The sequence below is a fragment of the Botrytis deweyae genome (assembly GCF_014898535.1).
Source record: "Botrytis deweyae strain B1 chromosome Unknown BDEW_002, whole genome shotgun sequence".
NCBI classification, from domain to species: Eukaryota; Fungi; Ascomycota; class Leotiomycetes; order Helotiales; family Sclerotiniaceae; genus Botrytis; species Botrytis deweyae.
Window position 1 is genome coordinate 1,393,490 of NW_024066209.1, and position 22,304 is coordinate 1,415,793.

Consider the following 22,304-nt stretch of genomic DNA (forward strand, 5'->3'; position numbering starts at 1 on the left):
CACCTTTCCTTTCCAGGTACATTCCTGCATTGTAGTCATGGGGAATTTGTTTCAATCTCCTATCTATCAGGTAATCCTTTTTGAGCGGCTACTGGTAGTCCAGTAACGGTCTAGATAGAGTGAAACCAATTCAGGTGAGGCAAGGTGGAGAGAAATTTGTGAGCTGCTTTGTTTTCTAGAACTTTTTGGTATTGAAAGTTGATATCCAGATGCAAGATCTAGGAAGATGCGTCGGGATCGAATATTTGTTCAGGATATTCAGAACATTTCTTCTGTGTGTGTATAGTTCATGTCTTCGGAGGCCAGATTGGCTGTTAGGATGTGAGAGGGTATAATCCTCGTGAAGTTCCCGGGAAGAGGACGATTCGAAAAGAGAACACGTGATATATATAATCCAACGGCACATCTCGTACGGAGTTCTTGAGGCTTTTGGTTTTGTGAGGTCTATATCTTCTTCCGGTTCACATGAATTTTCCAACTCAGATGAAAGAAGACAAAAAGACGTGAGGTCTCACATCTCATTCAGTAACTCATAAATTGTCAAGTGTATCTCTACCGCAGAGTTCGTTAAACCCAGTATGATATATCGCAAGTTATCAATTCAATATTCTAAGCCTTCTCCGGACTCCGTCGCATAAGATCACATTACATCCTCTTTCCTTCAAATCGGCATCAAACTTTTGATTCTCATTACATTTCCATCATCAACAACCCACGCATCCACCTCCCCATTAACTCACAGTCTAAACGCACTTCCGCAAACCAAACGGCGAAAAACAAGGCTGCGCATGCACCTCATCATTAAACCAACCTACTTCCCTCCCGCACATGGCGTCTGTCCGTCACTCCACTTTCCTCGGAAAGACGCATTTGCATATACATGCAATATGCATGCACATCGGTATCCGATAAGGGAGCTAACGCGGTGTGGAAGCAGTGATACGTATATGTAGCGAAGCTACTGTTGTGCTTCGTGTTACTGGATATGTGGTTGGAAATTTTGTTAAGGGAAGTGGAGGGGAGGGGTAGGATGAGGAGAGATGTTTGTGTCGGGAGGAAATATTAGGTGCGGGAGATTGGGGAAAGAGAAGAGGGAATGTGGATTTGGTGTGTGTGTACACTGTGTAGAGACTTTTGTGTGTATGCTAAGGGCTGGAGATGCTGCGTTGGTGATACTATACTTGATTACTTGATGGGGGATGAATGAAGAGGTGTTTGATGAGCACATTTTCAACTTCGAAGATGGTAGATGAATAGATACAATAGCTTGATAGTTACCGAATGACAATTCTCGCTATTCTTTCCATGTTTGATACAGTTCTATCTATCTAACTCTATCCGGTTTCCTCCTCTGCTCCTTCTGCTCTGTTCGCCATTGCACACATGCCATAAAACTTCCATCAAATCCAGACTGAACCAGATTATCATAATGCACATTCTCAATCCAATATTTTCCTTGTGTTAATCTATTCCACCTCATTCCCGCAACCCTAACCATAATGTCCGTCTTGCCTTCAACTCGTGATGGATGCGGCGAGAAGAAATAGATGAGCATCACATGCATCTATCTAGTCTTTCCAAGTAAGATATTCTACTATGGTACATCGTAAATGTTTCACCTAAAGTCATATCATAAATCTTGATCATTGCCATGTCCTCGTCATTTCGATCTAGCAACCTCGTCATCTCATCACAGTAAGATATCTAGTGGCCCCCAACCCAATCCTCTCATTCACTTGGATTAATTGACCGATCATTATCTTCCCGATTTGGTATTCCATAAGAATTGAAGAATAAGAAGAGAAATAAATGATATTAAATAAAGAGCTGCTCCTCTGATCTCTTTCGTGTAATAGCGACGTTCCCCTCTAATCCTCTACATATATCGACCATCGATGATTTAGTTTCACGATAATCTGATGTGATGTTTGTTACATACCAATCTCATCTTATGTGAGAAAGCATCTTTTGTAGAAAAATAGAGGCGCAATCATGGATTGATGGGAATAGGACAACGGTTCATGAATGACGATACTCAATCGTTCGTTGAAGAAAGAATCCTAATCTATGAATGGTGGGACAGGTACGAAGATACCAACACATGTTGTGTGTGACGTGAAGTAAGAGTGATCTACCGACTGTGGGCCTGTGGCAGTGATGCGACGCTGATGTGAGCTCAGAAAACTAAACGTTGGTAAGATGGCTCGTCTACCTCGTTTACCTCGTAAGCAAGAATAGCGGAATGCTGACGCGACGAAACACAACAACGGTAAAGTTCACGTGATGCAGTTGTCTGCGTCTCGAATGCAATTCATTTCCGTGCAACGGGATTTCTCAAACTTGTCAGAATTCAGGTTTGGGATTCTGGGGTCGAGACCCAAATACTATCAATGCATTGATTGAACTTTGAATTGATACCTAAAGTTTTCATGTGGCCGTTACTACCTTGCGATCCTGATTTTCTTTCCCAAGAATGATGAAACAAACTACGTAGGTAAATCAATGGCCAAATAGGAAAGAAAGCGAGAAACCGGAAAATGTGAAATGCATGAAAAGATTTCGTGATTCATGACTCATGACCAATACTCCTTTGGGACGAGAACGATACTTTCCAACAAGTCCTTTGTGCGTGCAAATTTCCATCCCATCGCATGGTTAATCAACCCTCCCTCAGTTATCAACCCATGTATTCTCAAACCCCAAACTCGCCGACCAAAATCAACATATCTCATATCTCATATCCCATACTTAATTGCCCAATATTTTAAGCTCATCTGCACGTTTGCAATGATATCACATCAAGCCTGTGATCAAAATTGCCACAGTAACCGTAAACCATGACCCCATTCACATCATCCACAACCACGGAACGCCATCTACTCCACCACCTCTTCACTCCAATCACCCAAACCTGCCTCGCCAAAATGAACCGGTCCCAGCTTCAAGAAACGCCTTGAACTCATCCCTTTTGGTCCATCCACACTAGAAATTGTGCTATTGCTCGCCTCACTACTCATGCTCTCACTCCTCGCCGCCTTTCCCAATTCCTGTTCAATGCTGCCCAAATTCTTGGCACCACCATCCTTATCACCGGCTCCTTTCTCACCAAGCTCCTCACCCCCAATTGTACCACGCGTCTGATCTCCTAACTGACGCGGCGTCAAAACAGCAGACACTTTGGCCGACTGAGCCACGGGATAACCAGCCGAAGTCTTCGGAGCCAGATACAGAAACGAATGCGAATCCTGGCTCGCCTCTTCAGCGGCGGGAACAAAGTTTTCCTGTCCGCTCATGGCGAGAGCCTGGATTTCGGAAGCAGGCATGGAAGCTCCTGCATGTGCTGGGACTTGGGAGGTCATTTTCTGGGTGCGGATTTGGTAATGTGACTGAATGAGTTTAAATAAATTGAATACGAGAATGTTCCTAGATGCTTGGCTAGGTATGCTATTTTACTTTGCTGTGACCCGGAAGATTGGTGAGGTAATTTTGAGGGAAGGAGTGCGGGAGAAGTTGCTTGGAACGTGTGACGGGAAGGATGTTGTACGAGCGAGATGGGGTCGCAGAAGAGGTCTAAGGAAGGAGGTGGATAGGATTTTGGGGTTTGGTGTGGATGAGATGAGATGAACTTTCTAGGGGGAATTGAAGAGATTTTCGGTTTGAGAGTAAGAAGAGAAAAAGTTCTGGAAAAGAATGACAAAATGTCACCTGTCTTTTATGGTGTGATTTCCACTAACTACTGAGCCTTCTACCGCGGTTGAAGCCACTTGAAAGATTTCAACGCCGAATCATGCAGGATCAACGCACGTGCAAGAAAGATTGGTCGGCTGATGAATAATGTGGTAATTGCGTAATCAATGGTAAGAAGTATGATTGCAAATCAAACTTTGTCTTTTTGAAGCAGATTGAAAACATCATTATTCATGCAGATATATGAAGATACATCTTGGGGGTATAGCTACGACGACGACGACGACGACGACGACGACGAAGCTAATTCCCTAAACGGGAAATGAATGTTGTAAAGTCACGAAAACAAATAGGCTCTCCCAAGCTCTCTCTTCGTTCAGTTTGCGAGTGAAGGCTTGTTCACATTCTGTTGATTGGATAAACCCCGCCGTCAAGAATAAAGATCGGAATGGCAGAAAGAGGGGACCCCACACAACATCAGGGGTATCCGAGCTTGAGATAATGCCGAGGTTAAACCATTTGTGCTTGTAGATTCGCAACTTTCAATGTGCAAGCAAATACAGAATAAGAACAGGACATTCATTCTGAGGAGCAAAGTGTACATGAACTTCATCGGGTACATTTTCCGTGACATGCTCTCCTAATAGCCGGTGGAAGAGGACATAACCCGATGATATCCTTCTAGCACGTCAAGCCACTGAATAATCTATGTGCTTGATCTCTATATCAACCAATCCACAATTGACATGATATGAAAGAAAGGAGCAGACTTGGTTGATGGGTAAAATGAAGAGGGGTAAAAGACATGCCACAGAGCTAGGGAAAATCTTGAGATATTAATGGCGAGCAAAGTGCTCAGTAGTCTTCGAAAACTTGCCAATATCACACGCGGCTCGTACAATGCTATAGATGGCTTAACGCTGAGGCTGTGACATGAAAGAGGCGAGTATTCTCCTATCTTCGAAGAGAATGCACAATTGTTCATGGGAGAGTGAAGTGTGACTCCCAAACTGCCAACACGAAAACCAACGATGAACGAGTGTGCCCATTGATGAAGACTAATTGGAAGTCTCGTAAAACGCAAGAAAAGGAAGGATGCAAGAAGAAATTTGCCTAAACCAATATCTCCATTCTCCCATTCAACTTGTTGCCGGATTTCATCCAGAATGCGAGAAGATCTTCTCTCCTTTCTCTGGTGAAAATACGCAGCACTAACAAGAACCAACAAGGCCCTCTTTTTCTCTACTATGTGCTCAGCCTCAATTACGAGACGTCGGCACATAGTTCGTGAAGATGAACGAGCACCAAGAGTTACTGAACCATGGGATTGGAATGTATACAATCACGTGATGTGAAGCTGACCACAGACCGAAGGCAGACGGGCCTCGATTTGGGCCTCGAGAATTGTGATGGTGTGCTGATTCGATGTGTTGCAAGACTCACTTATGCAAGAGCGGATTACCTTCTATTAATGATGAAACGGCTGAGAGAGCTAAATGCATTGCGGTTTTGCCATACAGTCAGAAGGCATACATGCATGCTTCAATACGACGTATCGTCCATCAGCAGTAGTGTCCAATTTTTTGGACAAACCAATTCTCGGAAAAGTACGAGTAGAGTAATGTTTGATAGCTAGAATTCCCCTGCGTTGCCTCCCGCCTCCTCTTGACGATGAATATGATCCGTCTTACTATGCATCACGCCCAGAATGTGATTGTGATTTGATTGTGAACGTTCTAGATGGTGAAGCTCCGCTATGATATCTTTCTTCAACTTTATGTTATCTCCGTGATTACAGGGCATAGCGTAAACGAGAGTTATGGTGACCCGGTGGACTTCGGATGTATGCACTCGTGTTACGCGACATGTAGCTATGAGCATATCTCATTCTGAAAGCATCATCATTGGTGGATTTCAGAACGATTATTGAAGGAGGAATGAAATCATTTTTGTTTTCTTTCCCAATGAGTCTACGATCCGATTCCGAATTCTCATCAGGTCCGAAAGGGATCAAGGTTCCTATGCAGCAAACCAGAGAAGAATGTGAATGCAAGTGGTGTTTAAAGAGATTTTGTCGATCTAAGCCGTTGTGCGTGTTCTTGATTATATCACCAAATCATGACAGAAAGACGATTGCACATTCTTTTGCCTTTTGCCTTTTGCCTTTTGCCTTTTGCCTTTTGCCTTTTGCCTTTTGCCTTTTGCCTTTTGCCTTTTGCCTTTTGCCTTTTGCCTTTTGTCTTTTGTCTTCGTCTGTCTGGTCTATCCGGTATTCACAGGACTTTCATTTCATGATGTGTAGTAGTGAGTAGTAGTGGCAGTGGTAGGTGCGTTGTCTACTCTCTTGTGGTTGTTTTTCGGAGTTCGGAGGTAAGTGGGACGTTTTAAATCGAATAGTATTTAGCCTAGGGTATGTTAGACAAGGGAACCTAGTCAAAGTAAAGTGTCTACTCCTCTAGTGTCTACGAACTTCGAAGTAGTGTTTTGTCTAGTATCTAGTGTCTAGTGTCTTGTGTCTAGTAACAATATCAATTGATCAGTATTGGCATTTCATATTGTCAATTCTCCTCTCTTCGGCTCCGGAACCCTCCTGAATGTCTCGAGTGACCCCGTCTAGGATACTTGATAATTAGTTAGGCACATTGCAATACGGAAGAAAGCCTCCCCCCGTGCTCGTTTCTAAGAAGTGGCTTCATACTGAAAGAAACCCCTTGCGTAACTTCTTGTACTACCATCACTTGACGCGGTCTTGCTTACGAGGAAAGTACAAGGATATTGGGCAGTCATTCCCCTTCTTCTTCAATTTCATACTCACTACCCTTGTTTTCCTCAGACGATACATCGATAATCATTCCACCGGCGTCTATTAATCGCCTCCAATTCGCTGTGCCGCTAACAAACGGACGTCACACATGAGTTCCTGAAAATTTTGAAATTATCCGATGTCTATCACATTGCTTATCGAAGAGACACTGGTTGATCAGGTCATCACCCTATAGCTAATGCAATTTCAGCCAGGCAGCCTGTAGGTAGCAAGCCAAGGGGAATTTCGAAAATTGGAACTCGAAAGGCTCAATCGAGTCAAGATCCTGTATGTCTCCTTTCGCAGAATTAGTCAATCATCTCCCGTATCTGACAGCGGACACGGCTGTGGGTATCCGTCGTCAAAATAACATGACGTCGGAACCCTGCAGAACGAATGGTCTTGTGGCCCCTTGTGACTTGACAGAGTATCGCGAGAGGCTAAAGTGCTGTGATGAACCACGCATATTAAGTTTGAAGCCGTTGGAATCCTTTACATCCCCCATTGTGGAGTCAAGAAATGCCTTAGTGCAGGTCGGGAGGCCGATATGCGGGCCGATACCGACTGAAGACTGCAATATGACCTGCTTCAGAATATTGAATATACATTCCTGTTCCTGTAGGTAGGTTTGCTTGCATTGACAGAATCTTGGCCCGTAATTTGATGGCCCGTACCTACATACAATCGTTACACAATAGCCATCTTCGAGAGAGCCGAGATCCTTCTGAGATGCGGTGAACTTCTTGAAACATCAATGATAGAAATAATTAGTACTTCAAACCATCATCATCCATCCATTCATCATCTTTTGGCTGCAGAAACTTCGAGTCCTGCCAGCGATCTGTGCCTGGTGCCCCCCGGAGCAGGCCGTCCAGAAGATTGCCCAATCCAGTCGCAAAACCTTCCTTCGACAGCTACAAGTGCCGTATTGTGATCATTTTCAGGGATAAATTTTTAGATGAGAGATAGAAAAGGAGAAAGTAGAGACGTTGCCGCGAAAGTGCATGACATAGTGGCGTTTCTGCCAACAATCGTAGAATTCAATCAATCACGCATGTAAAAGTCCGGCCACCTGCCGATGTGAAATGATTCAGCCGTAGGGCAGAGTTGTACTAATTGAATGAGTACGAACGGCGAGCTGATGAATATGTTGGTGATCAGTCCTCGAGGGGCCAATTGTAACCAAGATCGCGGCAACTTAACGTTGGTGAACGTTGGACTGACCCTAGCGATGCAAGCTAAAGAGGAATAGAAAATATGCATAATTGCGGCTGTTGGGTAGAATGTTAAATTGTAAGAGAAGTGTGAGAGAAAAAGAGGATACCGGTTAAGATTACTATATAAAAAAAATTGTTTGAATTGTTGGATTGGTTGTAGATTCTGAATTCTTTTTGGATCTGCCGAGTCCCCCAAGTCCGTCAGCAAACAGGGCCGACGGTTGAAGGTGGACCATAAGAGAAAACTCAATTGCGGGAGCGCCTGGGACTTTGTTTTCTCTGGGTTTAGAGGTTGGACTTATCACCTAGTACCTTTGTTTAGCTTCGTTGGTTGAATACATCTGATGCAGCTTGTTAACCCAGCCCTACAGAAAGATGATCCCTTTGTCGATTCCCGTTGTCGCAAAAAAGTGAGAAAAAGCTTCGAGAAGCCTTACGTACTGGAGTACTGTACTGTATAAAAGTCTTGCTGTGCCATTTCTTGGATTAATAGAAACTCGTGAACTAAATGCCCTTAGGGTGTGATATATTTCTATTTTGGAACAAAAAGTTGGGTTGATACGATCTCAAAGGTAGAGAAGCCTCTTTTCACAATGTCCGCTTGACACATCCACATGGCACCCCCGTAGAATATGATTCATCTAAGGGTTCAAAGCGTCTAAAACCGAGAGATCTATAGGTGCTACGTGAGTTACTAAGGTAGTAAAAAGCCTAAGCCTGCCATTAACATCGTAGTGTATGTTGTGAGCCGCAGTCTCTAATCGGATCTAAGCCGTTTGATTGGAGCATAGTTGTACAAAGACTTAGAGAACTTTGGAATTCTCGATATTTGATTCGACCAATGTTGCGACCCCATGTAGCAAATGGCACTCTTACGGTGGCTTTGGTCTTTTTTCCCTCTTTTGGCGGATAATCAATCAATCGGGCTTGTAGTTTGCGATTTGACCTGGTCTATAGTCTGGTCTGGTGTTATTTGGTGTGGTCATACTCGAAACAATTTAATCAGGATGATAATTTTCATTAAGTGCTAGATATACTCCATACTAAATAAGAATGAAACTAATGAAGTGTCTAAGAGAACAAAACTGGTGAATTTTAGTCGAAAATGAAGGGGGAAAAACGTCAAACCCCCGGTTAAACGACACTACCTAAGCCTAATACAATAGCGAGAGCACTGACTGATGTGATTACATATATGATGAATTGATCTGTCAACTCCAAACCCCCAATTTCGTAAAACCCCCAACTTATCTTATTTCCTTTACTAGATTACTAGATTATAATAAAATATTATGCAATGGCATGATGATGTAGCTCACTAGATATATTCGTTCTTCCAGTTATCTATCCCCACGCGCAGGTTCATTCAGCCATGATCTAAAATCAGTCAACTAAAATCAAGCTTGTGTATTGTGTACTCACGGTAATATACCGTACTTGGCTCAAAATAGGTGCAGCAATTCTGTTTCTTTTGCCCTTGCCCTCTAGTCTCTGCTCTAGTCTCTGGTCTCTAGCCTCTGCTTTCTAGCCTCTAATCAATCTAGTCTCTAGATCTACATTTGCTACTGAAGATGGTTAAGGGTAATTTAGTTGCAGGTCCCATTATTTGGTCCTTGTAACTTTTGCAAACCTTGCAGGTCCTTGCTGCCTCGGGTGGATCATCCATTTTGTAATTTTCAATAATCAGAACGCTTGACTTGTCCGCAACTGCATCGATCCTCCTTTCGCCGTACCTGCAATCTAGGATTGGCCATGTGAGCTTGCGCTTTTAGCTATGGCGCCCTACCGATACCATGTCAGCGATAGAATTGATACCTGCCCGCCTTACCACTACTCTCACTGTGTTCCTTAATCCTCTAGCCAACCGTTTGCGCGGCGGATGACGGCTATTTTCTTGTTAATATTCACGGAAAGCCTGGTATGATACCTCTATGGCTACAGCTCGATCTGCCAATTCCAACTACATCAAACCCCTTACGGAAAGAACTACCAACAAGAAGGCACACCAGCTCGTCGGCAGGCATCTTCCCCCCCCTCTCAGACTGACTTCGTGTTGACATCCTGCGATGGATGGCAAAGCAAACAACATTTTCCAAATTGAATGACAGGCAGTACCGTTCACTCGGAATGGTACGACGGTGTATAAAGCAAGCTGCCGTCGCTCATGATTTTAGAGGTTCAACAGCTCCATCATCACTTCTAAGTTCACCACCACACAAATAGCCTACCATCTACAATATATTTATCTGCCAGCTTTCCTCATATAAAAAGTTCCTCAGCAAATACATCATCTCACACACGTTCGCCATTGTCCAAGTAAGTACCAAACTTTACTTGTGCTTCACATTTTTCTCAAGATAAAGAGTTTCTAGCACTTATCCTTGCCATTGGTTTCCGATGCTAATTCCGGTGCGTCTTGATAGGTCAATTCAAAATTTTAATTACAAGCTCGCGATACTTTCCCGAACAATCACCGCCAAAATGTGCACTCACTACGTCGTCTACAAAAGCTGCAACAGACACTTCGACACCAAGATAGTCAAATGTGCTGCTTGCAAAGCGAGTGGAAGTTGCCCAAGTGGACCAAAAATTGAGACATCCAATGCTGGAGAACCATGTACAAGTGGCTGTCCCTCGTAAGTAAGTGCGACTCCAACATTCCTGCTTAGTCATCTACTGATTAAGGTCAGAGAATATGCCTCCTCGAACCTTTAAACCGTATTCGAAGGCGGCACCTCGGAATTCTCCAATCGTCTCCGACGGGACTAGTCGAGTGGAGCTGGATATTTTGTGGGCATCCGTGCAGATGAAGGGGTTTGGAGCTAGAGGCGAATTTAGAACAGGGTCAGAAATCTAAGGTGCAAAGATTGGTCATGAATCGCTGCTGTAATCATACAAGCATACTTGGGAGTTCATGGGACAATATCTCATTATGTTGTTACTTTTGGGGGGTTTTCGTTCTGCTGTGGTAGATTTTAGTCGACACTTTTTTTCTTAATTACAATCGTCTTTCTCTTAAATCATATTGAAATGTAGCAACAACATGTGAAGAGTGCACAAGTGAGGTCAATTTTGCCAAATATGTGAGCCAATGCAGTTTTGAACAATTCAATTGTTCCACTACCTCTTCCCCAGAGTGTGTCCTTATGTTCAACTCTCTTTTCTTCTGAAATTCTGCCAATCGAACATGTGGCCAAAAAGATCATGTACGCTAGCTATGGAGTAAAACTTGAGTGAGGTTGAACAATTTGCCGTGCGGCTTTCTTTGTGTAACTACAGGCCCCCTGAGAGAGCGCGACACCCGCCGTCTTCGACTGACTGATAGTCTTATCAGTCGTATTGCGGCTAATATCCCGCAAGCAACGGGCAACGAATGTGACATGGGCTATCACCGATCGATAAGAAAGGGGAAGAAGCGCGGTTGAGATTCCAGGTCCAGGGATGCAAATCCTTGCATTTTACATGCAGCTATATTCAATCATGTGATAAGGCTAGTCAGAAATCAGGCAATTGCCAGTGGAGGCCTAATCCTAGTTTTCTTTTGGACCGGATATTTCCCTTTTTAGTGCTGACAGTGCGGAGAGCAACCACATCTGCGATGTCGCTATCAATGGACCTCGAAATATTGGCAGTTCTTGGTCGTGTCCTTCCATTCACAGAGTAGCAAGTGAAGATGAGCATGTCATAGCGCGTCTACCGCCTAAAAAGAGTGGATGGGTAAAGGAGAATTCTCTTGAGTAGAGATTCTGCACCACTCAAACCCGTCGCGATGATAGCCAGAACTCAGCTATCAGCCAAGTTGTGGAGCTGTGATACCATCGGGAGCAGAAGAGCGGCACGTACTTACGAGGAGCAAAACTTAATGTGATGAGAATATGAGGTGTTACATGCAAATTGAGGAAGGTATCCATCTTCCTATATGCAACATCGTGGCATTCTGAGATGACCTTCTCAAGATAGATAGAACATGATGAGTCGAAAATTCGAAATGAGCAGAGGGCCTCCTCGTTGCCTGGCCTTCAAGGCCCAGGGGCATCAGACGAAATTTTTACATGTAGTGTTGTAATGTGATGAATTGTGCAGGGTAAGGTTATCCTTGCTAAATGTGAGCTCAAGGTATGCCCGCTTATGCCGTCAAAAAGTTTTACAAGGAAGAAAAAAAGCGCCGGCTAATTAGACGCAGACTGGCGCGCCAAATAAATCACACGACAGAGAAGCTGAAGATAACTGCATACAAACTAATGCAGGTATATTACTCCATACGTTCTGGTGAAAAACTGACACCAAACCAAATGTCCTTAGACAGATGTCATTCTGAAACTCTTATGTGATAGTTTATCATCTTGCGTTTCAGGCAACGTCATCCATATAACATTACAAGTTGGATGCTGGGAGCTGCTGCTGCGAAGGGGGTTTGCGGTAGACGACCCGGACTGGTTCAAATACTAGGTGTTCTAATTTCAGGTTTTGTACCCGGAAGGATTTGGAATTTCGACGATGTTCATAGTATTGTGCTGTAACCAGGAACCAAGAAACATGATAAATGATGGAGCTATCTTTTATTAAAATTTCGAGTGATGTAGATCATGACCAGGATTCCCCTTGATCTATTTTCCATCAGCTCGTATACCGATAATTATGGAGTAGTCGAATAATAAAATTATCCGCGGATGTACTAAAATAAGTGAGAGGAGTGATTCGGGAAGCATAGGTAATAATTAATAAGATCGAAAGAGGAAAGCGGAAGTCCGGAGTTAGTAAGCATTGGTGGCTCGGTGGATAGCAATGGAATGCCGCTATAGTAATCAAGCGTTGCTGCTTTAACAACTTCCCCATCTAGATGTCAATTGTCTACTAATAATTATCATCCTCGTCTACAAAGCACAAAATACGTGTAGGGCATGAACAGCAATGTTAAATAATACCACTTCAACAAATAGAAGGTAACAATAGTTCTTCTCTGTTCCCTCTTCTTCCCGTCCAATCAGCAAAAGGAGTGTTTGTTATCTGAAGCCAACAACATCAGTCCAATTGCGTCATCACTATAATCAACATTATTGATTGATTGATCGATCATATCGGAAGAAGAAAAAATTCATTGCCAAATGTCTATCGACCTCAATTGGGAGACATTGACTACCGGGCCAGATGGGATTGCCCTCGCAGAAAAGATCCGAGACTTTGTGCATACCAAGTTCCAGACCGTGACTTTGCCCCGCTTCATCAAGGGTGTTAAAGTGCACACATTTGAATTTGGCTCAATTGCTCCAGAGGTCGAACTAAAAGATATTTGCGATCCATTACCTGATTTCTACGAAGATATCGATGACGACTATGTAGAAGATGACGAAGACGAAGAGAACTCTGAGAATTCTCAAACTGATGAGGAGAATGAAGTCGCCAAGACTTTGCGAGAAAGAAGGAGGATGGACCGAGTAGAGAGGACGGCAAATGGTTCATCACATACATCGACCCCTCCTGCATATATTGACACACGGTATCCTGGACTGCGATCAATGCAAGCTTCTGGTGACACCGGAAGTCCCTTTTTAGGTGTTAGCACACCTGGTATTCCAGGTGGAACATCAAATTTGAGTTATTTCCATTCTCAATTAGCCAGTGGATTATCTGGCACTCAAACCCCACTAGCCGCGGTTGCCGGTGCACATCTACCTCAAGGATGGCCGGACAGACCTAGCCCATCTCTACATCTATCCGCTCTCCGTAATCAATCTCATACGCCTTTATCTCACACAACGAGTGAAAGGTCCATGACTCCTCCGCAAATTGCGGATCTGAGCCAGCAATCGCTACGCGAGAAGACCAGTGTATCCACTCTCGCTGCTTCGTCTTCAACAACTAGACCAGCAACTCGAGACGGCGCCCCCGAAGAAACGATACCAGAGGAACACGTTGGCGAAAACGAAGAGCCAACTTCACCACCACGGAGATTTCGAGAGCCCAAGGTGGAAGATCTTCAGACTGTATTCCGAGTCCGATACTCTGGAAATATTCGACTTTCACTCACGGTCGATATCTTACTTGACTACCCTATGCCAAGCTTCGTGGGCATTCCTGTGAAATTGAACATCACGGGGCTATCGTTTGACGGGGTTGCTGTCCTAGCATACATCCGCAAGAGAGCTCATTTCTGTTTCCTATCGCCTGAAGATGCATATGCTGCTATCGGGGCAGATGAGAAAGACGCAGATGCTTCGGCTGGAATGAAAATGGGAGCTCTTCTGCACGAGATCAAGGTTGAGAGCGAAATTGGGCAAAGGGAGAATGGCAAGCAAGTACTCAAGAATGTGGGTAAGGTAGAAAAGTTTGTTCTTGAGCAAGTCAGACGCATCTTCGAGGATGAATTTGTGTACCCTAGTTTCTGGACATTTCTGGTATAACATTTCAAGGGAAATCAAATGACATTCATTAACAACTTCGCCAACCCAAGATTATCAATAACCAACACGATCCTCCAAGCGGTTTGGAAATGAGCACAGCTCAATGTGAGAATTCCCAGAATCTAGGATTAAACCAAGTCGGTTTGTGCATTATATGATGAGAGGAACCCGGAGCCCCTCGTCCAGTAGAGCCCCTATACGCAAAATAGATATCGCTTGGTAATTAGCCTTTACACCGATGACTCCTGTGACAACCTGGCAGACTTCTAAGCTAAGGTCGCCTTAAATCCTTGATATGCCGAATTCATGTCCAGTTCCAATTCTCGCGCTTTATCCTCACTGACCTCATCCGTTGCCCTCATTTGATTCAAAGCAATGAGCCACTGAACAATCTTCCCCCTGCCCTCAAAGTCTTTGTCCGTAACCTTATTTACACTTTGTATGACATCTGACAATAGCGGATGTAGTTGATCCTTCGCCAACAATCCCAATTTAAGTGCATCCAAAAATGTTATAAAATCTTGTGTCGCTTCGAGAATTAACGTTCCGTTAGTAGCGCTGTTGTTTGAAGTGGAGGCATTATGTGATGGTGCAGTAACGGTGCTAGGTAATCCAATTCGAAGTCTTTCCGTGGCTCTAGGGACATCTATCTGTAAAAAGTCGCACTCAGTTATCACGTAATTGAAAATCGAGTTCCGGAATATACACACATCCCATTCACTCTTGAAAGTCTCTAAATCCACAAACTCCCTAGCTACACTTTCGTCTGCTAATATAGCTTTGTATTGCTTCAATAATCGGTCGCAAGTCTCAGTGTAATCTGATTCTGGAATCGCATCCTTAAGATAGGCTCTTTCGAGTTGATCTAAAGTGATTATGATACTGAACACTTCTGCAAGTGAGTCTTGCAGGTCGCGCTCTGCTCTAGACTCGGCGAGCTTCACTTCCTGAATTTGGGAATGAGCTGGGGCATTCTCAAACAGAGAGGGATATTTACCTCATCCAAATTTATGGTTGCGGATAATGCTGTGTTCGGTATATAACTGTGAGGTGTAGGCGCATACGCCGGCTGTCTGTTTTGATACATATTGTTTATGGAGTTCGATTAATGTCTTCGATGAGCTCGGGGGTCTATCGTAGGTTGTTGGTGGGGGAAAGCTTAGGCTGTCGCAATCGCGTCTGCTGTGTAACGAGTAACATTTTGTAGCCATGAAACCCCCGAATCAATGTATAAGACAAGTTTTGTATGTGAGTGTCCGTCAAGATATTATAATCGGCGTTGAACCCCGTCAAGAAGCTAACAGATCGAAGAGTTTAAGGTATCTTGGATAATTGCTTTGCTGCGAGAAAGATTACCGTGATTGTAATTGATTAATTGAAGGTTCCTGGTAAAAGCTACGGAACTCTCACCGCTTTTGATATGCTATATCCGTACTAGCTTATCGCTGTAAAGATTTCCATCTCAAAAAAATCTCAGAATTTATTTTGCAATTTTATTATCAAAAACTCCAATTCAACCATGGCGAAAAGTACTAAAAAGTCCACTCGTAAATTCGAGAAGAATCATCTCAAGGATACATTGGAAAAGCGTAAAGATGGCGCAAAGTATAAGCAAAGACAACAAATGAAAGCAAAGCGAACGGCTCGAAATGCTAAGGATGCCGAATTCTTGGGAGGAAAAGAGGACGGGGAGGAAGGTACAAAGCCTAAACCATCTGCGAAAGAGGATGCATTCGGAAAGATGAGCGTCGATGATTTCTTTCAAGGTGGTTTTGAAGTTCCAGCCAAGCTTGAAAAAAAATCGAAAGCAAAGAAGGGAGCAGAGAAGTTAGGAAAGAGGAAGAGAACCGAGCCTGAGGAAGAAGAAGAGGAAGAATCATCCGATGATTCAATTGGAGAGGCGCCAGTAATGAGCGACAGTGAAGATGGCGATGATGATAACGACGAAGGAATGACTGGTATGAGCAAGAGTGCCATGGATGCGCTCGCTGAGAAGGACCCGGAATTTTATAAATATCTCAAAGAGAACGACCCAGAAGCCTTGGATTTCGAGGACGATGCAGACTTTGCCGAAGTTGACGAGTTAAGTGGTGAAGAAGATGAACAACCAAAAAAGAAGAAACAAAAGAAGTCGAAAAAGGCAAAGAAGGAGGAGGTCGTAGAGGTAGAGGAGGAGGAGGAGGCGCAAGAAGAAGAAGCTGAGGAGGAAGATGCCTCTGAAGTCACTAAAGCAATGGTCACAAAGTGGACCAAAGCAATGTCTGAACAGAAGTCTCTACGGGCCATGCGACAAGTTGTTCTAGCTTTTAGAGCAGCTGCGCACGTCAATGAAGACGATGGAAAGGAATACAAATACTCGATAACGAATCCTGAAGTCTATCACGAGCTCTTGCTTGCTGCCTTGAAGCAAGTTCCCGAGGTTCTCAATCATCATCTTCCAGTCAAGGAGAGTGCTGCTGGCAAAGTCAGAGTTTCAACAGATTCGAAGAAGTTTAAGACGCTGTCACCCCTCTTGCGATCTCACATTACTTCTGTTCAACATCTCCTCGCTTCGCTGTCCGATGCCTCTACCCTCAAACTTACACTTTCCTCGGTCATACCACTTCTTCCATATCTCTTATCTTTCAAAAAGGTTCTCAAGAATGTCGTTAAGACCGTGGTAGACATTTGGTCCGACGCCTCGAGTACAGAAGCAACCCGAATCACTGCTTTCCTGGTTATCCGACGTCTGGCAATAATTGGTGACGCTGGACTAAGGGAAGCCGTTATGAAGACGGTATATCAAGGTTTGCTCAAAGGAAGCCGAAATACCACCATTCATACTATTCAGGGAATAAATCTTATGAAGAACTCCGCCGCTGAGTTATGGGGAATCGATCAAGGTGTTGGATATACAACCGGTTTTACATTTATTCGTCAACTAGCAATTCATTTGCGAAGCAGCATCACAAATAACCAGAAAGAATCATACAAGCAAGTCTACAATTGGCAATACGTCCATTCTCTTGATTTCTGGTCGACTGTTCTAGCTGAGCATTGTAATTCCCTGAAGGAGGCTGAGACAGGAAAAGAATCTCAACTTCGACCGCTCATCTACCCAACTGTTCAAGTCACCCTTGGAGCTATGCGTCTTATCCCAACTTCCACTTATTTCCCACTCCGATTCCACTTAATCCGTTCGTTACTTCGACTCTCGCGAGCCACTGGAACATACATTCCTTTAGCATCTGTATTACTCGAGGTCCTTAACTCCGCAGAAATGAAAAAGCCCCCTAAGCCGAGCACATCTAAATTCTTCGACTTCACATCCAACTTCAAAGCTCAAAAGTCCTATCTTCGTACACGAGTTTATCAAGATGGTATTGGGGAGCAGGTGGCTGAATTACTTGCCGAGTTCTTTGTCCTCTGGTCTACGAGCATTGCACTTCCAGAACTAACATTACCGGTTGTCGTAATGTTAAAGCGATGGCTCAAGGATGCTTCGAACAAGAGCTCCGGAAACAAGAACAGCAAAGTAAACTCCATGTTTGTACTCCTCATTCAAAAATTGGAAGCAAACTCAAAATGGATTGAGGGAAAGAGAGCTAAGGTTGAGTTCGCACCCAACGATCGAGCTGGAGTAGATGGCTTCTTGAAAGGATTCGAATGGGAAAAGACTCCACTGGGAGCATTTGTTGTTGGACAAAGAAAGCAGAGAGAGGAGAAGGCGAAGATGTTGGAAGAAGGCAGAAGGGAAGAAGACAGAAAGAGAAAGTTGGAACGTGAGCAGGAAAAGGAAATGGGAGGCAGTGATGATGATTCTGAGGTGGATGATGAAGAAGACTCCGAGGCCGGCTTTGAGGATGAAGAGTAAACCATGGTACTTGTGATTGTTGTTATTTCGGAAAAGTGTTGGGAATATCTATCTCGGGAGTTTTGGTGGCCAAAGATCGCATACCTCTATAAATGGTATGTTGTATGACCAGCATTAGATGTGAAGCTATAGCCTAGTCTTAAAATGAATTCGTATTAATGCAACTGGCCATGGCCAACGATTTCTTATCTGCGACCAGTCTATGCAGAAGACTTGGTGATTGAATGTTGTAAGCAATTGTGAAGTGTGTCCAGACTACACGAGTAAGTGAGCCCTTGATCGTTACGTTGATTTGTGCAGGTTTCTGAAACCAGTACTGGATATCCAGGTATCTGGGCACTTCTCCATCTCCATCGCTTAAGATGGATAGCCAATCAACTTTCGCGTGCGAATTTTATGATTTATGATTGGTCAATGCGAGAACAAATACTAAAGCTTCCAACGACCCTTTTAATGCTTTGCTTTTATGCACATGTTTACTTGGTACGGACTACCTCCAATCAATTTTTCAAACATAGGAGTATGGGATCCAACTCAATTCCCCAAGGTTTTCACTAAACGACCAGATGATCATAGACCATAGTGGAAGCTGTTCACGTACGAAAATCCCCGGAATCATTGCCTCTTTCACTGAAAGAGGTAGCCTATGAGACGCGGAGTCCCCAGGCTATCTTCATACTAACGTAGGGGGACCCTTGATGCAAATTGCTATGCAGGAACTTCAGTTTGATAGTCGCCCATGTGGTAGCTCGATAGGTTGATCAGCTTCTTGAGCAACATGGGTTAAATGGAGCACCGTTGTTGCTTCATCGGGTAATGAGGGGTATTGATACTGATAATTATGGAAAATCGATTATGCTAGATATTTTACATACTCTTACCCCTCATCTTTCTTTTTTGCTCCTGCTGTCATTATCGATCTTTACTATCAACTACGTACAAGATCTCTTTGCCCAGAGTAATGAGAGACTACCATGGCTTCTCTTACCCTTAACATTTTAAGAGAGCCTCAGAATCAAATCTTCACCACAGTTGTGGTTTTATTCATCTTCATTGCTGTCATTTTCATTTCAAGAAATGCTTCTCTTTACCCCAAGAACTCGGCACAAGATGAAGAAAATCCTAGTGCTTTAAAATCCTTCTTGAGATTTTTCTATGCGTCGTTTCTCAAACCGCATAATGGAGATGGTACCGAAAATGGCCAGCAAGATGCACTGGAAAGTTTCTACAAAGCACAGGCGGGAGTGTATGATGCGACAAGGAAGAGGTTGTTGAGGGGGAGAAAAGATATGCTGGCGTTGGTGGCGGCACAACTGGTCAATAAGGCGAGTAGGGAACGTACTCATGATACGAAACGCATTTGGGTCGATGTGAGTTTTTTTTTTTTTTTTTGGCTTAGAACATGTCGAAGATGACACGATTCCACAACCGAGCCCTTCTGAAATATAAAAAATGCTAACAATCACGAGTAGATTGGCGGTGGCACTGGATGGAATATCGAGGCGATGTCTGAATATGTCTCGGTTCCAGAGTTCTTCTCTAGCGTTTATCTTGTTGATTTTTCTCCCAGTCTATGTGAAGTTGCACGAAAGAGATTCAAGCGACTTGGCTGGAAAAATGTCAAGGTTGTGTGTCAGGATGCTCGCACATTTCGTCTAGAAGATCACGAAGATATCGATCTTGAAGATGCCAGTTTCTCGCGGTCGCCTACTTCGAATTATTTCTCGAATTCGAATGCTGTTGGTGGTGCGGATCTCATTACTTTGTCCTACAGCTTATCTATGATTGTGAGTGTTTGACGCTTACATTGAGATTGGATGTTCCAGTTGTTAACCATTTATAGCCTGACTTTTATTCTGTCATCGATTCTCTTGCCAACTTACTCGCTCCCTCGGGGATGGTCGGTGTTGTAGATTTCTACGTCCAATCGATCGTGGATCTTAGCTGTAGAAACTACACTGGCGGCGTGATAAATCGACATGTGAACTGGTTAGGGAGACTTTTCTGGCGAGCATGGTTCGATGTCGATCGTGTGAATCTAGAGGCTGGTCGTAGAGATTACCTCGAATATCGATTTGGAACTGTTCTCAGCGCAGATTCAAGAAATAACTTGTTAGGCTTTATTCCATACTACATATGGCTTGGTTGTCAGAAGAAACCTGCATCCTCAATCGCAGCTCCAAATTACCCGCATGAAATGGTTGAACGTCTCGACGCCGCCGTAACAGAATCTCCGTACCTGTCTCCTATCAACCATACGAAAACGCTATCCCGCACTGCGGATGGATCAACACTACCAGAGATTCGATCCAAAGCGTTCGAAGCAGCCATCGTTAATCTCTCAGCAAATCTGCCACTCCCTTCTTTCTTCTACCAGAATCATCACTGGCGAATCCACTACGATGATCAGCTCAAAAAACACACCCAATTTGGACAAGAATATATCTACGCCTTTACTTGGGAAGATACCCGAGTGGACGAACGTCTCCTCAACATCACTCGCGACGATGTTATCTTAGCAATAACAAGCGCAGGTGACAATATCCTCTCCTACGCCCTCAAATCTCCTCGTCGTATCCACGCTATTGATTTAAACCCCAACCAAAACCACCTTCTTGAATTGAAAGTCGCCTCCTTCGCCGCCCTCCCGTACTCCGATTTCTGGAAACTGTTCGGTCTTGGGAAACATCCCCAATTTCGAGAACTACTTCTTACACGTCTCTCGCCTCACATGTCTTCCAGGGCTTTCCAATATTGGCTAACCCATGCCAACGTGTTTACCACCAGCTCTCGCGGTCTCTATGAAACCGGTGGCTCTCGCCATGCCATCCGCATTGTCCGTCTTCTATCCCAAACCCTCGGGTTTAGCAACGAAATCAAAGCTTTGCTCACCTCCAAGACCCTCAACGAACAGCGAGAAGTCTGGAAAACAAAAATCCGACCCATAATCATGAGCCGAATTTTCTCCTACCTCGTCGTATCTCAAGAAACCTTTCTCTGGAAAGCCCTTGGAGTTCCGAAAAATCAGCTCCATATGTTGGAAGCGGATTACATAGCTTCTGAATCCGTAGCGCGAAATGCTTCGCCGCTAGAACATTCGGAGACTGACTTGAAGAAGAGCAAGGGAAGTGCGGTGTGGGAATATATGATTCAGACTCTAGATCCAGTGATTGAAAATTCGTTGATAGGGGAGGACAATCCATATTACTTAGTTTGTCTTCAAGGTTCTTATACTCAGAGATGTCACCCTGATTATCTGCGTCCGAAATCACATCAAAAGTTATCTCGTCATGATGCGTTTGACGGGTTGAGAATCCATACGGATGAAATTGATGAAGTGATTCAAAGAATCACGCCGGGTACGCTTACGATTGCGGTGGTTATGGATAGTATGGATTGGTTTGATCCGGGAGCTGAGGCTGCGGAAAAGCAGATTAGGAAGTTGAATCGTGCGCTTAAGTTGGGGGGCAGAGTGCTATTGCGAAGCGCAGCACTGACGCCATGGTATATTTCCACATTTGAAAGATTGGGGTTCGTAGGTAAGAGAGTAGGCGCGAGGATTGGAGGGGCATGTATTGATCGGTTAGTGTCTCGACATTCGTGTTTCTGAACTTATTGGCAATGTGCTAACCTAGCCAATAGTGTCAATATGTATGCATCCTGCTACTTGTTGACCAAAATGGAAGACCTGGAGCCGTTGACTCCAACAGCGAGTCCTTCGAGAACTTCGGGTAGACAGGGGTCCATGGAGTTGGAGAAACTGGAAATCTGACGGCCGGACACTATCCTATGTCCCTCGCCGGCTGCGAAACTTCTGCATAGCAACTGAAGTAAGAGACTTTTGTGTCCAGGAAGGTTTGAGTATTTCCATTCTGTAGTGAGATTGGCTGTAAAAAGTTTGAGAAGTTCTGCTATAGCGAGTTGTATTATTTTTTCACCTCTGGATTTATAATTGTATGAAGCACACTTGTGAGCGCAGACTTTGACAAATTGATAGATTGTATGTAACATAGATTCCAGGTTGGTCTCGATCAAAGAACATTTCTCCGACCATTATATTCATGAAATTGGAAGTACCGTAAAAGCAAATGCATCTAAACTCATTTGCTGTCCCTCCAACTGTTATATTCTACCTAGGTTACCATCAAACCGCAATAGATGCTTTCATACATATCCCAATACCTCGAATAATCCAGTATGGTAGTATCTACTGGTCTATCTAAACCCCCTTCAGATCAACCTCCCAAAACCCGATCAAAACCAACCATCTAACTCAAGTACTCCTTCGAGACCCCATCATCAAATCTATACCTAGTATTTCCAATGCAAAAATCATCTACAAA

General features: G+C 43.9%; 7 protein-coding genes across 7 annotated transcripts; 5 read left to right on the forward strand and 2 right to left on the reverse strand.

Moving 5' to 3' along the window:
• Nucleotides 1-2,876: 2,876 nt before the first annotated feature.
• EAE98_001107 (uncharacterized protein) lies at nt 2,877-3,359 on the reverse strand (the record flags this gene model as incomplete). The annotated part of the gene is made up of 1 exon (XM_038948724.1): nt 2,877-3,359. One exon carries the CDS (start codon nt 3,357-3,359, stop codon nt 2,877-2,879), a length of 483 nt encoding a protein of 160 aa, XP_038814990.1.
• A 6,141-nt stretch (nt 3,360-9,500) lies between these two features.
• Nucleotides 9,501-9,753, forward strand: EAE98_001108 (uncharacterized protein; the record flags this gene model as incomplete). The annotated part of the gene is given in 2 exon segments (XM_038948725.1): nt 9,501-9,548; nt 9,568-9,753. 2 exon segments carry the CDS (start codon nt 9,501-9,503, stop codon nt 9,751-9,753), a joined length of 234 nt encoding a protein of 77 aa, XP_038814991.1.
• A 556-nt stretch (nt 9,754-10,309) lies between these two features.
• On the forward strand, nt 10,310-10,564 carry EAE98_001109 (uncharacterized protein; the record flags this gene model as incomplete). Its single annotated transcript, XM_038948726.1, has 2 exons — nt 10,310-10,347; nt 10,393-10,564. 2 exons carry the CDS (start codon nt 10,310-10,312, stop codon nt 10,562-10,564), a joined length of 210 nt encoding a protein of 69 aa, XP_038814992.1.
• Nucleotides 10,565-12,812: 2,248 nt separating this feature from the next.
• EAE98_001110 (uncharacterized protein) lies at nt 12,813-14,108 on the forward strand (the record flags this gene model as incomplete). Its single annotated transcript, XM_038948727.1, has 1 exon — nt 12,813-14,108. The coding sequence occupies one exon, from the start codon at nt 12,813-12,815 to the stop codon at nt 14,106-14,108; it is 1,296 nt and encodes a 431-aa protein (XP_038814993.1).
• Nucleotides 14,109-14,303: 195 nt separating this feature from the next.
• On the reverse strand, nt 14,304-15,445 carry EAE98_001111 (uncharacterized protein). Its single transcript, XM_038948728.1, has 3 exons — nt 15,106-15,445; nt 14,819-15,055; nt 14,304-14,758 (listed from the first exon to the last, which is right to left on the reverse strand). Exons 1-3 carry the CDS (start codon nt 15,193-15,195, stop codon nt 14,375-14,377), a joined length of 711 nt encoding a protein of 236 aa, XP_038814994.1. The 5' UTR covers nt 15,196-15,445; the 3' UTR covers nt 14,304-14,374.
• Nucleotides 15,446-15,627: 182 nt separating this feature from the next.
• EAE98_001112 (uncharacterized protein) lies at nt 15,628-17,961 on the forward strand (the record flags this gene model as incomplete). The annotated part of the gene is made up of 1 exon (XM_038948729.1): nt 15,628-17,961. The coding sequence occupies one exon, from the start codon at nt 15,628-15,630 to the stop codon at nt 17,959-17,961; it is 2,334 nt and encodes a 777-aa protein (XP_038814995.1).
• A 974-nt stretch (nt 17,962-18,935) lies between these two features.
• Nucleotides 18,936-21,733, forward strand: EAE98_001113 (uncharacterized protein; the record flags this gene model as incomplete). Its single annotated transcript, XM_038948730.1, has 4 exons — nt 18,936-19,331; nt 19,434-19,748; nt 19,805-21,543; nt 21,604-21,733. 4 exons carry the CDS (start codon nt 18,936-18,938, stop codon nt 21,731-21,733), a joined length of 2,580 nt encoding a protein of 859 aa, XP_038814996.1.
• Between the last annotated feature and the right edge of the window lie 571 nt (nt 21,734-22,304).

Bases quoted from the DNA above. Each gene is read 5' to 3' on its own strand.
- EAE98_001111 (XM_038948728.1), bottom strand. From the start codon at position 15,195: ATGTATCAAAACAGACAGCCGGCGTATGCGCCTACACCTCACAGTTAT. The intron at 15,056-15,105 runs GTAAATATCCCT...TCCCAAATTCAG, and splicing joins CAACCATAAATTTGGATGAG to GAAGTGAAGCTCGCCGAGTC. The intron at 14,759-14,818 runs GTGTGTATATTC...GACTTTTTACAG, and splicing joins CTTTCAAGAGTGAATGGGAT to ATAGATGTCCCTAGAGCCAC.